The sequence below is a fragment of the Mycosarcoma maydis genome, chromosome 7, assembly GCF_000328475.2.
Source record: "Mycosarcoma maydis chromosome 7, whole genome shotgun sequence".
Classification (NCBI taxonomy): Eukaryota; Fungi; Basidiomycota; class Ustilaginomycetes; order Ustilaginales; genus Mycosarcoma; species Mycosarcoma maydis.
Genome location: NC_026484.1, coordinates 933208 through 949607, shown reverse-complemented (window position 1 = coordinate 949607; position 16400 = coordinate 933208). Strand labels below are relative to the sequence as shown.

Here is a 16400-nt window from a genome sequence, read left to right as displayed (position 1 = left end):
AGGAGCTGGATGATTTGTGCATACCCGCCTTCTCGTCGTCGAACGTCATGCGGAACTGACCCGGCTGGGCGCCTTCAGCGTTGGCGCCATAGAAGAAAGCACGCGAGGGCTCAACCGCCTTGGCCTTTGCAGCATAGTATCGAGGGATGAACTTGTGCAGGATACCAGGATCCAGCAGGATCGGGAAAAGGAAGTGCATGATGATGGCCAAGAACAACGGGAAAAGAATCGTAAACGTGCCAATACGCCAGCCAAGTGGTACCAGCGGACTCACTGCAACAACACTGACAACCAGAAGCAGCGTCATTGTCAAGTAGCAGTGCCAGAAGCGACGGATGACTTGCTTGATCGAAGTTTGCTGGAAGTCCTTGCTGGTCGCCTGCCATGTCATCCGAACGGAGAAGAAGTAGGCCAAGATGGAAGCGGCAACGTGGTAGGTAATTCCGGAGAAAAAGACAATGATGGCAGGCAAATGCTTAACTCCTTCCCAAAGCGACTGTAGCAGGGTGCTGTGACCAGCACGAGCTCGCACTGTGACTAAGCCGATGGCGCCAGCAAAGTTGAAAACCACCATGACTGAAATCCAAGTGTCAAACACGGGTTTGAAGGAGGTGTCTAGTGTCGGCCAGAACAGCCCTTGGATGACGGTCATAAGAACCGTAAGCGGAAGCGACACGCCCAGAGCAAAGTAGGAGAACAGGTAGGACAGCATGCTCAGCTTTCCCGCAGTGCGTACGTTTCGCGACCACATAAAACGCCAAAATAGGGAGGTGAAGGGGCCCTTGTACCAGCGCACGAACGGATTGAAGAGGATCTCGCATGCACCGAAAGCGTACTTCTGCCAGCGCGCCTTTTCGTCGGTTGGGTTGAGCGAGACACCCTCTCGGAACGCTTGGTTGGAATACGTTGCCCACCGGACGCAGTAGCCGGCCATTTGCAAGCGCATCGCCAGCTCATAGTCTTCAGAGACATGCTGCGACGAGAAGATCTGACGTTCCTCCTGCAAAAGCCTCTTGTCGGCTACTTGCTGTAAGGCGGTCCATCGCAAGAAGACATTATGTCCCATCAAAGGCGCCATGGCGCCATTGGAACAGACCCAAGAGATGCTGAAGTTTGTGAAGACACCAACGAAGTATCCGAGCAAGCGTTCGAAGTAGTGATGCTGTACGTAGGTGATGCCGGAGCAGTGCTGCAGCGCACCGACGTCAGGCGAACGTTCCAGCTCAGCAGCTGCCTGCATGAGGCAATTCTCCGGAACTCGCGTGTCCGAATCGATTAGCAAGATGTAGTCGCCCATGCGGATGTTGCCTGTCGCCCAAGCACGGCCATCAGACTCGTCCAGAACGCGTTGCAAAGCCTCTGCGTAGATGGCCTGGTCTTCGGCTTCGATCTCGGCTCCGGTCTCGCTGAAATTGGCGCTTGCGTTGCTGCTCTGAGCAGCAATGCGTTGCTGTCGTCGTGTGGTGGAGATCTCATCAATGATCTGCTCGAGACGCAGAGACAGAGTGTAGGTAAAGTTGAGGTTCGAAGCCTTTTTGAAACGACCAAGACGCTTGTATCCTTTTTCGCCATCGGCTGGCCGTGCTACCCATGAGCATCCCATAGCATTGTAGAATCGAACGCGTTCTTCCGCCTCCTGCTTGCCTAGCAGACGAAGGCCGTCTTCCGAAATGACGACGTTGGCGGTACCGCCTTGCGCGCGGTACGCATGCACAGCATCCATTACGCTCTTCAGACTGGGTGCCAGCACAGTTTGCAGCCCTTCCTTGTAGCATGGCATATGGACGGTAAAGTGTGGAAGCCTATGGTCCTTGGCAAGCGGCGCACTGGGCGCTCCAGAGTAGTAGAGAGAGTTGCGATGCATCTGCGAAACGGGAAAGATAAGCTGCGCCAGGATCAGAATAATGTGGTCGCAGAAGTACTGGGCAACCAGGAAACGGGGCACAATGGCGACCAGAAGAACGGCCCGCATGTAGTTGCTGTCGGCCAGCGTGTTGATCACGACGTCGCGCGCAAAGAGTGACATTATGACCATGTTGACTGCGACGCCAAGTCCGGAGAGCAGAGCAGCCACGTGGGTCGAGGTACGTTCCGGTTCTAGCACGGTTTCTCCCGTTTCTTGATCGAACAGAACGACGGGCGCAACGCTTTTTTCGGTGATTTCCTTCTCACCAGAAAGCATCGAATCGTCGGAACTGGCCTGCTTGTCAGGCTTGTCACTGGGTGGCAGCGACGATAGCCACTCACGCTGCTGCGCATTAGGTTGCTGGTGCATGACCGCTCGAACTTCATCGTCGTGCTGTTGCTCCTCCTGCGCAACGGTGGCTGCCATGTGAATAGACGACGGCAAAGCAGGCATCGTGAAAGCGAACAGAGAAGTGACCAGAGCAGCGTCCAGCTGCCGCGCCATGTGCAAGACGTCGATGGCGCTACCGTACGAGACGGCCATTCCCGTCGAGCGAAGCAACAAGCAACCCGACGTACTTGCCAACATTGAAACTTGCGACAGGTCGTCCACAATTGGAATCTCTTCTCCGGTCTCGAGTATGAGGGACGGATGCAAAGACACGTGCTTGAGCAGCTCGTATGTGCTGGCAGGCTTGGCGATCACGGCGCAAGACGCTTGCACCGACACCAACAGCTCCTTGACCCATTCAATCTCTGACTCGGCTTCGGCTGGATGGGCGTAAATCCCGTGGAGAGCGGTCGGACACAGCATGAATACACCCTCTTGTTCGTAGTCGGCGCCATCATCGTGAAGCCACTCTTCGCGCTGACCGGTCCGGTACATGTGTGCCAACATCATCCGGATCGTGGCATCTTGAGCTTTGGGAGACGACGACATCGGTGGCGTGAAAGGCATCGAAGGCATTGCGGGTGATACGTCCATAATGGGGCTACCTGAATGACCAATTGAGTCAGCAGTGTGAAGGCACGCTTCCTGATTTGGAAGAGCTGCGGCGCTTGCGCTGTTTTTCGGCGACCACGAGGCCAAAGATGCGACCATGACCTCTGAGGCAGGATTGTCAGTCGCTACACTGTTGTGCGTAGAGCCTTGATGCTGCTGATTGTCCTTCACAGCAGGAGGGTGTGACATAGTTGCAGAGACATGCATCTATTTGCAGGAATATGGGGGGCTCAAATATAGGAAGAGGCATCATACAACGGCATAGGCACAGGCCTATTTGTACGGCCCCAACCTGATGCTCCTTGCATATCTTTCAGGGGGCATAGCGACGGAGACCCAGCTGAGCTTCTCGCTTGTAGTCCGCTTACCATCCCTTCCTCTCTGCGCTTTGCAGTGGTGCGAAACGGCCCCTTTACACCGGAAGAATGACACAGTGGAAAGGTACGATAGAACAAGCCATGGGGCGCTGGGTTTTGCAATATGCAACGGGTACTGACACCAAACTACACAATTCCGAAACGTGAATCCACGATCGTGAAGCTGTGAATCGTGAATATTTGGAAAATACGATTTTATTTATTTTATTTCTTTGGATATACGGCGCTCGTATGTTGGTGCTCCAGGCTCACAGGAAAAGAGTGTGAGTGGTGAGTCCCGCGATACGGAAATTTATTTTGTCGCGAAAAAGGCTGAGGCTGGGTAGAGTAAACAGCCAAGTGCGTGACAGGCTGCTGTGAGTCTATGCTACATGTGTTCGAATCGTAGCTCTTGCAAGTGTAGCAGGAGCCATGCTCCCAGTATGATGGGGGACCTCTGTACAAGAAGAATGACAAAAAGTGTCTTTCGCACCGACAAAACCCCCCTCCGCTCCCTCGCCCCTCACCAACACACACCGCCTTGTACTTTGTCATCATGTTGCGACGACCAACCGGTGCATCCGAATTTCGCAGTACACGCATCCCTCCAGCGCAAATCGTCGAGGAGAGCATCAAGAAAGGCAAAAAAGAGGACAATGGCAATCTCTACTGGACACAAAGCCACGCAGGACGACGGTCGCGCAAGCATGGCTGTCTGGTGCTGATGATCGGGATCATCGCTGGCCTGTTGCTGGGCACTTTGCGAGTCGGGTTGGAGCTGTTCAGCTACTTCAAAGAACAAGGCAAATACTGTCTTGTACTGGAGGATCACTTCGATGGCCCGCTCAACACGTCGCTCTGGGTTCCAGAAGTGTCGGTGGGCGGAAATGGCAACGGCGAGTTCCAATGGACCACAGACTCGCCAAAAAACGCGTATACCGAGGACGGCATGCTTTACATTGTGCCCACGCTCACTGCCGACGCTATCGGAGAAGCCAACGTGTACGACGGCTATACTGTCAACTTGACCGCCGACGGCACCTGTACAACCAACGAGGTCAAGTGGACCAAGATAGACAAAAAGGTCCCTATGCAGGTGGCTATCAACAGCACACACACCAACTGTATTGCACGCAGCAACGCAACCCTGGGCACTGTAATCCCTCCGATCCAGAGTGCGCGCTTGACAACAAAAGGAACTGCTGCTATCCGCTATGGTCGTGTCGAAGTGCGAGCGCGCATGCCCACTGGTGACTGGCTCTGGCCGGCAGTTTGGATGATGCCTCGTGACAGTGTCTACGGTGAATGGCCGCGATCTGGTGAAATCGACATTTTCGAAAACGACGGAAACCAGCCAAAGTCACGATATGATGTGCACAGCAACGCAAGTAAGTCACAGAGTAGAAAGGGACGGTGATACCAAGCCGCGGCGAATGTCGACACTCACGAATCTCGCTTTTTCTGACACAGTGCGCAGTACACTACATTTCGGCATCGATGCTGCTCACAATCTACAGAGCCACTGGAGGGGGATTCGCCTCCTCTGGCGAAAGTACTTCAACGAAGAGTTCCACACATTCGGGCTCGAGTGGGACGAGCACGGCATCTGGACATGGGAAAACACACGCAACTATAGAGTCCTCAATAAGAAGTTCCACAATTTTGCCATTGATCGCCAGCCCATCCAGCGCGATGACAAAGGCGCCATCATCCCGCCGCCGAATCCGTGGCTGACGGCGAACAACAAGGCTGCCCCCTTCGATCAGTGTAAGTACAACGTAGACAAGCAAATACATTGGAGCAAGCAGCTCACACTTTCCCTCTTTCTGCAGACTTCTACCTGATCATGAATGTTGCCGTCGGTGGTACGGGTGGCTACTTTACCAACGGTCCCTGGTCCAATTCGGACCCTAATGCTCAGCGTGCCTTTATCGAAGCCAAAGACAAAACCTGGGGACCTACTTGGCCGAATGATCCCAAAAGGCGTGGTATGGCTGTAGATTACGTCAAGATGTGGCAGCGTTGTGGTTAGAATATAGCTACCAGACTCATTCGTGATTGGTGCCGATGTCATGGGATTTGTCTCTTGTTTATATCATTTTTGTATCAGTACTCATGACTCACGACTGTAGCTGAAGATAAGAATTCGCGTCGATAATTCAGCACACAAAAAGTTGCTCATGACTCACAACTCACCTCATGACTGTGGCGTGCTTGAGAACGACGATGCTGCTTGTGGGATGTGCAGTCACGAGTCCTTTACCGTACAGTGCGGGTGGCTTGGGGATAGGTCATCGGCAGAAACGAGAGAGAGCGCCAGCCCTTGCGATCCACGCAACTACACATACACCTTTGGGCCTCAGAGCAACGATGCTTTGCCACTTGGAAGGTCGACGTGGGTGTACGGTGAAAATTGATGATGTTACATCGCCAAATGTTTCTCAATGCGGCGTGCACCCACGCAAGTCACGGAGTCGTGAGTCACACGAGTCACGAGTCAACCCGCGACGCCACTCACGACTTACAACTCACGACTCTCGTGTCTCCCTCACTCACGACGCACACCCACGACTCATGATTGGGAAGCTAGTTTTGGTATATCGTCAACTTACACTGCACGGCGGGAAAGGTATGTACTTGAAAGTGCCCACCGAAACAACACAACCTAGCAGATAGACTAAAAACTTTAGCACCGCTTCCAAGCTTTGACATAGTCGATCACCATGGATCGCTTCTCGACCGAGCCCCAGCTAGGAAGCCAACTGGCACGCTGGCTCCAGAAAGTTGCAGCAGCGCGCGGGTCGTCGTTGCTCCATGGCTGGCCTACGTCGGCAAAGTAGCCGTTTGTGCCTCCGACGGCCAGATTGAGGATAAGGTAGAAGTCTTGATCGAAAGGTGCACCGTTGTTGGTACTTTTGCTCCAAGGGTTCGGCGCAGGTACCATACCGCCTCCATTTTGGAGCTGCACCTTGGGCATCTGGTTGATGAAGGGTTCCTTGAAGCGGACATTGAGCACCCGTCGCGCACGGCTATCACGCCACGTCCAAATCCCGTGCTCGTCCCACTCGAGACCGAAGGTGTGGAATTCATCGTTCCAAAGATTGCGCCAAAGGGTAGACACTTGATTCGTCTTGAGATACTGGTCAGTAGTGGCATCGTTGCCCCAATGAAGCGCACTTCGCATGGTGTTGCTGAGCTGTTCGGTACGCGACCGCGCCTGATTGCCCTTGCCTTCGAACAGATCAATTTCGCCGCTCTTGGGCCACTCGCCGTAAACGCTGTCGCGAGGCATCATCCAAACTGCAGGCCACAGCCAGTCACCGGTGGGCATGCGCGCTCGTACTTCTACTCGTCCGTACCGCATAGAGAAGCTTGCGTTAGTGGTCAATCGCGCGCTCTGCACAGGAGGGATGACAGTTCCCAATGTTGAGTTGCTGCTGATCTGACAGTTGACATCAGCATTGCGGATCGAGGCCATTCGAATATCTTCGCTGTCCGTTCGGTCCATCCAGGGCACCCGTGGTGCAGTGCATTCGCCCGACTGCGTGAGATTGACCGTATAGCCGTTTGTGACGGCGCCTTCACCTATTGCGTCAGCAGTCAGCGTTGGAGTAATGTAGAGTTTTCCATCCTTGGTGTAGGAGTTGTTCGAGCTGGCGGTGGTCCACTCGAATTCTTTGTTACCAAAGCCACCAACCTGGACTTCACGGGACCAAATGTTGGTGTTGAGAGGTCCGTCAAACTGCTCGTCTAAAGCGAGGCAGTACTTGTGCTGATCACTCATGAAGCTGAAGATTCCCAGTCCGATGACTGCCCCGGAGGCGAGAACGCCGACTAGGATACCAAACAGAACGAATAGGTAATCCATGCGCTTGCTGCGCTTTCCTCGCTTCGACAAACTCCATAGATTTGGCGGTGTCCAAGTGTCAATGTCAATGCGTCGGGACACAAAGCCGTGCGGTGGTTGAAGAAGGTCGCGTTGCGCCGCCTTGGTAATGGGCAGACAGTCTATTGTGACAGGTCGCGAGTCAGTAGAATGGCCGTCGTCGCTACTCTTAGTCTCTGCCGACACGTTGTCCTGACTGCCTGAAGGCGGCAAGACCGAGTCTAGCTGTGCTTTGCTCTTCTGTTTCTGCGGGAACAGCATGATGATCAAATGTGCGGGTTCGTACAAGGAGACGACCGCCTTAGGCAAACCAGAGCTTCAGAGTTATATAGTGCTGACTCTTGTTGGCTACTCACCAAATCGTGACTGGGATCTACAGATTTGTGCGGAGAGGGAGTGTTCGTTCCCGTGTGTTCCAAGAATACGAATTTATTTTCCTGAGTTTTGGTTGATTTGGAGACTCGTGACTGTGGTGTACAAACCTACGTGGGCATAGTTCGACAGTCACTGAGTTTTATTTTGCACAAATCGTGAATTTACAAATTCACGATTGCCACCGCGTATTTTGACAGTTTGGGTTTGATGCGGTAACCCGAGCCGAACGTCCCGCGTTCTGCGACCTGCGACCTGCGACCTGCGACCTCGTGCATTTGTCAGGATACGAGAGAAATCACCAATATAAAATCGTATGCTGTCGTGCCTGACACGACCGGTGCATTGCGGTAGGAAAAGGAGATCAACCGATAGTCAAGTTGAGCTGTAGTGCTTGATGCGGCAGGTGCTGGCTGGTAAAGCAGAGGGTGAGCCTGGACGAGGCCGCCTCTTAAGCAAGGCAGAACAACGACGGTTCTGATTGTTGTCCGCCACTTCCATCATCACGATGAGCATTATAGCAACCATGGAGCAAGTTTCGTCGCTCTATTCGACTGGCATCAAAGAAGGCTGGATCAGCGCCAACGAGTCATCTGGCATTATCCTCGCTGATGGCTTCTTTCCGACCGAGAACGCGGCTAGTTTGTCGAAATGGCGCGATGCACTGTCAGACATTGCAGCGAATGTCTCGTCCGCCAATTGTCTGGTGTTGGCGGCGAACCCAATCGTATCGACTTTGCTCCAGCAACACGAGGCCAGCGACAGCAGCGACGTTATTTACCTCAGCCGTCGTCGTGGCATGATCAACACAATTTCGATCTTTGCTGACGCGAAGAGTGCCATCGATTTCTATACCCACGCGAACAACAGCGTCCAAGCACCTTTACAGTTCGTCCTGCGCCAAGAGAGTACACTGGGCCTGTTCCACAGCAACCCGCGACTTCTCCGAAATTTGGCGCGCGACATTGATGCTCGAATCTTTCGCTTCCTTGCTGCTCGCATGGGACAGCACAGCATCACTTCCTCGAGCAATCCGTCTTTAACAACGGTGCCGCCGGGCGTACTCACAAGGCCATCTTACAGCGATAACATCAGCGGCGGAGCATTAACGCCGGCCTCAATTTTCACTCAACACAGCCAACAGGTGCCGCAGCACTACTTTGTGCCCTCCCTGCGTGCTTACGAAAGTTCATCAAGTCACAGCATAGGCAACAACACTGGTTCTGATGATGATGCCAGCATCTTGGCCGAGAAACCCATTCTTCCAAGTCCTGTGGTCACTGACGATCCTATCACCGGCGAAAAGAAGCTGCAGCAGGATCGCAAAGTTCGTTACCTCGCTCCGCTCGTGACCGGCTTGGGCTTAGGCCTAAACGTCTTCATGATGTCTGGCTTTCTTGCTAAAATCGTGATTGAAACTTTAGTGGACGGCAACTACGCAAGATTCGCCTTCATCATTCTATTGCCGTTCTTCATGTTGGTCTCGCAATTCCTGTGGGAGAACTTGGCGGCGTGCTTAGCTCAAGTCTTATTTCCCATCCGACAAATGCACGAGAACTCGTTGTACTACAGCGGCCAGGCTAGCGAGCCTCTTCCTCCGGACCACGTCCTGCCTCAGTTCACGATCAACATGCCCTGCTACAAGGAGGGCTTGTCGTCTGTCCTTGCTCCAAGCCTGGAAAGCGCTATGGACGCCGTCCGTGCATACCGCGCGGTTGGAGGCGTTGCCAACATTGTGGTATCTGAGGACGGTCTCCGTTTGCTACCTCGCGAAGAGGCCGAAGAGCGTATTCGATACTACAATGCCATGGGCGTCGGATGGGTAGCACGTCCTCGCCACAGCAGCGAGCAAGGAGGCTATGTGCGTAAAGGTCGTTTCAAGAAAGCATCCAACCTCAACTTCACCTACAACCTTTCTCTACGCACCGAGGAGATTCTGGAAACTAGCAGTATCGACGGCGACCTTGAGCAACGATATAGCGATGCACTTGCCCAGGCTGTCGAAGAGACCAACGGTCGTGTATGGGCATCTGGCAACATCCGCATCGGCGACTACATTCTGCTGATCGACTCAGACACACGCATGCCGGTCGACTGCTTGATCGAAGCTGCGGCTGAGATGGAACGATGTCCCGAAGTTGGCGCTCTGCAGCATTGCTCCGGTGTGATGTACGTGCAGAATCACTACTTTGAACGGTTTATCGGCTATTTTACCTCAGCTTGCGTCAATTTCAGTATCTCCTGGATTTGCGCGAACGGAGCGATGGCGCCGCTCATGGGACACAATGTTTTTCTGCGTTGGAAAGCTGTACAGGAGGTGTCCAATCTGGACACCGATGGCGAACGCACCTTCTTTTCGCCTCATCACGTTTCTGAAGACTTCGAAATGGCGCTGAAGTTGCAAATGAAAGGCTACGTGATTCGATGGGCGACTTACTCGGACCAAGGCTTTACCGAAGGTGTCTCATTCACACCCGAGGATGAGACGGCACGCTTTCAAAAGTAAGTAAACCTGTTGGGCTGCACGCTTTTTAGAGATGACAAACTGACCTCCATCTGTTGTAACAGATATGCGTACGGCTGCTCAGAAATCGTTTTTAACCCACTTCGGTATTGGTTCACTCGCGGTCCACTCAGCAAGCTCTTTCGCACTTTTATCGCAAGTGACGTCAATACTTCGTACAAGATCGCCACGCTCTCCTACCTGTCGACCTACTATGCTTTGGCAATCTCGTTCCCCGTGACGGTTGTCGTCTTTGTCATCCAAGGCTTGTTCCTGCCGTACCTTGATCCGATTTTCCTGCCTTCCTTCGATGTTCTTATCACGGTCACGTTGATATTCACGCTCGCCGGAGGTCTGGGTCTGGTGACTGCTCGTGCTCGTTCTGGCCACGCCTCATTTGGACGAGCTGCTTTGCAAGCGATTGGTCATGCGCCTGCAATGGCAGTCTTTTTCAGCGGCCTCGCATTCCACGTGATGACGGCACTCGCAGCACACATGTTTGGCTACAACATGACATGGGGCTCCACCAACAAGGATTTCAAGCAATCGTCGCTCAAAGAAGTGCTTCGTCGCTTCTGGACCGTGTACATGGTCATGATTGCCTTCCTAGTCACTGTGGTTGTAGCTTCTTCGCCGCTTATCCCACTCAAGTGGCGAGCTGAGTCGTTCCAGCTGCTCGTCCCGCCTGTCTTGTTGTGCTCTATGCACATCCTCTTTCCCATCCTCCTCGATCCTGGCGTGCTGGAAAAGTATCTTCCCGACATTGGCCAAAACGAATTCGCCCTCAAACTCAAGTCAAAGCACCAAGCCTTTTTCCACACTGCAGGCCAGCGAGTCAAGAGCAGGTATATCACGCATTTTTCCAACGCTGCTAGTCGGAACGACACGAGTGCGGTTGGCGTATCACACCAGTCGGACGCAGCAGGCAGCGAAAAGAATGCACAGATATGTCGCACTCCTTCATTGTCGAGCAACACGCCACCAATGCGGATTTCCGCAGGTGCAGGTGCAGGTGGCGTGTGATGGAGTTCAGGTTGGAGCTTTGTTTTCAATGAAATGGTTAGTTGAAATGATCCGTCTTGGATGTCTGTGACTACTTTGAGTTCAAGGTGGCAAGTCCTGTCCGATCGAGTGTCTAGATACCGTTTTGGTTCATTTGGCAGACTTCGAGGGGAGGTGGTCTTGCGGGTGAAAGCTCTTTCGCAGCTTGGATATACAGGGACGAAGCCGACACCACTCAGAGTCTGTTCGTCTCTCCATTTCAGGCGTAACACACATCCACCTTGTCTTGTTCCATATATATCAATACATAGTCCGAGGGCAGTCCTGTTCAGTCTGTGATTTCAATATTTGAATCACTGTACAGTCTGATGGCAATTTGAGAACCGATGCGCTAGACGGAGCAACGCAGAGCATGTTGGATGCGGTGAAGTGCAATACCGACACGATGCTTGGGAACGCAGACGCCATCGCCGAAGATACACAGCTCCTTGGTCCCGTCTACCCAACTCTCTTGTAGAGGGTTGAAAGGGCGCGTATGGCTGCGAAGATGCACGTCTCCTAGGTCGTGTCTACCCAATCAGCGGGTACTCTCTTGTAGAGGGCCGAAAGAGCGCCTATGGCTGCAAAACTAAGATTTCTCCACCGGCAATCGATAGTACAGGCGAGATCAGGCTGGTGCGTGGGTTGCCAATGAGGATGGCTGCCTTGACAGCATTGAACGCGGCTCATTGCAGTTTCGACACAGGTTTGCGTGATAACGGTAGCGCCTTAGAGCAGCTTTGAAGTACAAAAGCACAAAGCATGTCTTGGGGCTTGAAGAAAGGCTGCCATTGATGTTGCGGATGACGTTATCGACTCCGATATCGACTCCGATATCGACCCGGCCGTAGGGGTTAGTAGGGCACACCACCGATAGTCCATTGCATTAGGAATGGTCTCCAGGAAGTTGGGGACTTTAAGCCTTTACACCTTGACCCTTTCTGTCAATGTGGGGCTGCTTTTGCCGATGCGGACACGTTGAACGGAGACTCCCAACTGTGGGCAGAAACAAAACGCAAGATGGTGATCATCATGTTCGAAGCATGGTCACTCGTCATGAATCGATTGCGGTGAAGGGATGCGGATGAGTTAGGAGCACATGTTTCAGCAGGAGACATGGGAGTTGAGGAAAACAATTGCACCAAAAGGAAGGCTAGACGAGCAGTCTGACCTCAAACAACGATAACTTAGCAAGCATATCTATCTTATCTGTGGAGAAATCCTTACGCATCTCATATCTCATACCGTCTTTTGCGACGATCAGCCCAACACAGCATGGCTCACCGCGTTCTTCAAGGCTCGATACGCAACACGCGGGAGGAATCGAGTGCACAAGCGAACCAATCTCGACCCACCTTGGTATTCATATAGTAAACATTCGTACTTGCCCTACTCCTCGCCTTACTCCTGCTGACCTCCAGCTCTAGTGTGCAACTAAAGGTAGAATGCATATTTTGCCGGTGTCACTTGACCTCGACGCTTTGCAACACAGTTGTTTGAGTCAGCAGAAGATATAATTGTGAACACTCACGACTGCTTCCAACCGATGAAGCCGCCCAGGACCAATCGTGAATCACGGCGATCTGGAATCAAGCTCGACTGAGCTCAGGACCGATCAAAGATCACAGCGATCGCCGATCGGGGTTTACCGAAATTCGTGATTAGTGCCCGATTAGTCGTGAGTGGAAGCCAGGAATCCCTTCACCGGCGGATTCATTCGACAACATGAGATTCAATTCACAAGCATGCCTGCCGTAGACACCTAGCGACCAGACCAGGTATATATACTCTGGAAACCATCTCACTTGCTTGCAGAAATATCGCTGCTTCTTTCTGATAATTCAACAGTGTCAGTCGTGAGTGTTAAGGAGGTGACAAAGCAGAAAACGCGTTCGCACACGCATTGCGGTTGAGTACCAACCAAAAGCCAAAATTCAAACCTACGAAAGACCAGCTGCAAAGGGGCGCTGAGAGTGACAGCAATGGGCAAAAGGACGAAGCGACGACAACACAACAGAAAACAGTCGCAGAGTGACTAGAGCTTGGCCTCGGGAGCGTCAACGGGGACTGTGGTGGCGATCATTCGAAGGTTTGACAATACGTCATCAAGGATGCTTTCGATGAGCTTGGCGTCAAAGAAGCGAGAATCGAAGTAACTTGTGAGTCTCAGCTCACCGGAGAAGCCAACCAGGGCAAAGCACACGCTAGCGTCAGTGGTTCGGCCACTGTTCCAGCTGTGCCCGATGTAGACGTACTCTCCTGCAGCGACAGCTGGCTCAGGATCCCATGAGCCGCCCTGAGCAGTGTAGAGCCTCTTGAAGGCGATGTCGCCCTGCGATGTGAGCGTTGGTGGGCAAATGGCGGGCGAGTTCTCGAAAAGAGCTACGTGTGGATCCGTGCCGGCTTGACGCTGCTTGATGGCTGTGTCCGCAATCATGGCAGAGACTTCATCGCCTACCTGCTCCATCGCTGAGATGATGTGTGGAGTGTCGAGGTAGGCATCCTGCTTGGCGCGAATGGTCTTTGCAAGCTCGATCAGCTCATCGATGCTCAGATCACACCCGTGCTGCTTCGATCGCAGCTCGTCGGGCGAGACGTAAGCTGACCCGAGAACGATGGCCATGTTGACGGGAGAGCGAGTCATGAAGGTTTCGTCTGGCAACCATCGTTTGGCATGCGCCGAATAGGCCAGATTCGCCCCGGGCGTTTCGGCATCCTGCGCCGTGTTTGACTTGCAGCGTCGATCGATGCTGTTGACGATGCAGGCATAGATAACAGAGGGAACCGTGATACCAAGCTTTTTGTGAGCATCTATGAGCAACCGATACTCGTTGGAACCGATGGTTCTCCTGAGATTCATGATGGTCATGGCTTCACCGTTGACCGTGCCGAGTGAGTATTCCGGATTTGTTGCCGGGGACGACAATCGAGGAATGCCAATGGATGGCAATGCCGAGTTGGCAAGACGTTCGCTCAGCTTCTCGAAGCCATTTTCCAAGTCGCCCTCAGTGGGGTTGAATCTCTTGTGATACGCCGTGTTAAGGCTGATGGGCAGCTTGCCGATTAGTCGAGCCAGGTTTTCGGGGACAAAGATAGACCTGAGCGCAGCGCGAGGGTCTGGCTCAGCTTGCAAGAGCGACACGAGCCTGGCATCTACCAAGGCTTGAACGATGGTACAGAGTTGTGCCGCTATGCGATGACCGCTGAGAACGTGAGAGGCATTGACGATGATCGCAGGGCTGCCTTGGCGCGCGTTGGTGACTAGATAGACACGAAACTGCTTACCAGCCGGCTCGATGGTGTGGTTGGTGGTGAGAATTGTCAATTCTTCAGCTGTGGTTCCATCTTGAACTATCACAGCGGTTTCGTCGATCCACTTTTGAGCCTCCTCGACGGTTTGGATGGCGGTGAAAGTGGCGTTGTCGAGGTCCACAGCAGCATCACCGGTTGTACCCACGGTCCATGTGCCGATCTCTGGCAGAAGACATCTGACGTTCCACACAGCCAAGCCGAAGCGCTGTTGTAGCTTTTCAGTAGTCAAATTTGTCTCGAGATGAATGGCAGCCGACAGTTGGAACTGGGCAAGACAAGCATACCAAAGACCAGAACCAGTCAGCTTCAAAGTGACAAGTGACAGGCGTATCGACTAGAGCCATCGGTTGTTGCACTTACATTGCCGTTTTGATAATATTCTGCGTAGTTGAGCAACTTTTCGACTCCAACCAGCGGTCGCTGAGCAAGGTTCGGCGAGACCTCCTTCCAAGCATGTTTATCTGCCTGCATGTTAACCGTGATTTGTGCTACAACAAAGGTACAAGCAAGATGTCGTATATATCCAAAGGTGAGAAATATTTCCAAAGGCGAGAAATATATCCAAAGTGAGAAATATATCCAAAGTGAGAAATATATCCAAAGGTGAGAGTGGAAGGACAGGTTTTGAGACGACTTGACCAACCCACGAAATGAAGACGGGGCGAATAAAGGGTTGTAGATCGTAATCACGAATGCCGCCTTTACGATGGCAGAGACGAGGATCATCAAGTTGGCCCGGTCACAGTCGATCTCCGCACAGAATCAACAACGGCAAAAGCATGGAATCCGCCGTGTCAGCCTCGAACCAAAAAAAAGCCGATTGGTCTCTAAGGCCAGTGCTGCTGCTGTACCAATGAAGGCTATGGCGGTTGGATCGAAGCACGCCGTGCACTAATCGTGAATGGGGTAACTTGGGAGACAAATTGTTGCGGTTGCACGACCACATTGTGCATAACGCATAAGTTAGCCGAATGGGTTGAGTTTCCGTAACCAGCCAAATCGTGGATACACGGGTTAACGATTACCAACGTTTATGAGTGCGTCGGTGCTTGATGTTTAGTTGCGCCATTCGTGATTCCACAAGAAATTAAGCCTCCTATACAGTAATTGCTTGAACTGTACGCGCGAGAAGTTCTAAAACCCCAACTAAGCTCAGTTAGAACGAGAGGATGTGTAAATAACCTATAGAAACGCCATGCACATACGCGGGGAAAAAACACGCGACGAATTTGGTCTTGTGAGAAATTATTATACGTAGCACGAGCCCATTATTATCCACTTGTGACTGTTTTTATCTGGTTTCCGTCGGATGGAAAATCGTTTACACTCTGGAATGTTTGTTGTGGCCCCTAGAAAACCTTGTTTTGCAGCCTTTGCTGCACCTTTCACACCTTCAAGACTGGATAGACAAACGTGTCATTCTTACAGTATCCTGTGGTTTGCATTTCAGGATTGCTACGATCTTTAGTAGAATTGACTTGGAAAGATGCGATCGCGCTAACATTCGTGATGAATAACCTGACCACGAAGCCTGAAACCCTAACGCAAAATTACGAGTCACTCACCACTAATCGCGGGGAGTTAATCGTGATTAGCAATGTGAACAATTTGCGCCTCGCCAGAAGCACAAATCCGAAACAGACTCGGACCGAAAAAGCTGCAAGCAACCCAGAAACGGCGTTATTTTCGCAGGAATCGGTATCTCATTTCATTTATTCTCGTTGGCGCTTGCAGAGTCACGAGTACAGGGTAAAGTAATGCATGACTGGATCGCTTAACATTCGTGATTACAATGAGCACCGATCAACTAGTTGACTTAACTTGAGCTAATTTACGATCGCACACATTCACGATTCACGATTGCCGATTGCCGATTAACGATTCATGATTCATGATTTATGATTCATGAGTCTTCATGCTGCTTGTTAGCGTTCCGAGAAATGAAGATCGCCAAAGCGTAAATGTATTAAGCGAAGGCTTGCACATCCTTAGACCCAGCGATCATCTCAACAACGGCTCTTC

At 52.2% G+C, this 16400-nt stretch overlaps 5 protein-coding genes across 5 annotated transcripts; 2 read left to right on the top strand and 3 right to left on the bottom strand.

Annotated features, from left to right (window-relative positions):
• On the bottom strand, positions 1 to 3097 carry UMAG_10637 (uncharacterized protein; the record flags this gene model as incomplete). Its single annotated transcript, XM_011391229.1, has 1 exon — positions 1 to 3097. A coding segment is annotated over one exon (3097 nt), but the record flags the coding sequence as incomplete, so codon positions are not given.
• Positions 3098 to 3820: 723 nt separating this feature from the next.
• UMAG_03122 (uncharacterized protein) lies at positions 3821 to 5296 on the top strand (the record flags this gene model as incomplete). Its single annotated transcript, XM_011391169.1, has 3 exons — positions 3821 to 4652; positions 4735 to 5031; positions 5097 to 5296. The coding sequence occupies 3 exons, from the start codon at positions 3821 to 3823 to the stop codon at positions 5294 to 5296; spliced, it is 1329 nt and encodes a 442-aa protein (XP_011389471.1).
• Positions 5297 to 5950: 654 nt separating this feature from the next.
• On the bottom strand, positions 5951 to 7411 carry UMAG_03121 (uncharacterized protein; the record flags this gene model as incomplete). The annotated part of the gene is made up of 1 exon (XM_011391168.1): positions 5951 to 7411. One exon carries the CDS (start codon positions 7409 to 7411, stop codon positions 5951 to 5953), a length of 1461 nt encoding a protein of 486 aa, XP_011389470.1.
• A 619-nt stretch (positions 7412 to 8030) lies between these two features.
• UMAG_03120 (uncharacterized protein) lies at positions 8031 to 11048 on the top strand (the record flags this gene model as incomplete). Its single annotated transcript, XM_011391167.1, has 2 exons — positions 8031 to 10024; positions 10091 to 11048. The coding sequence occupies 2 exons, from the start codon at positions 8031 to 8033 to the stop codon at positions 11046 to 11048; spliced, it is 2952 nt and encodes a 983-aa protein (XP_011389469.1).
• Positions 11049 to 13101: 2053 nt separating this feature from the next.
• UMAG_10636 (Acyltransferase invovled in MEL production) lies at positions 13102 to 14849 on the bottom strand (the record flags this gene model as incomplete). The annotated part of the gene is made up of 2 exons (XM_011391228.1): positions 13102 to 14643; positions 14739 to 14849. 2 exons carry the CDS (start codon positions 14847 to 14849, stop codon positions 13102 to 13104), a joined length of 1653 nt encoding a protein of 550 aa, XP_011389530.1.
• Between the last annotated feature and the right edge of the window lie 1551 nt (positions 14850 to 16400).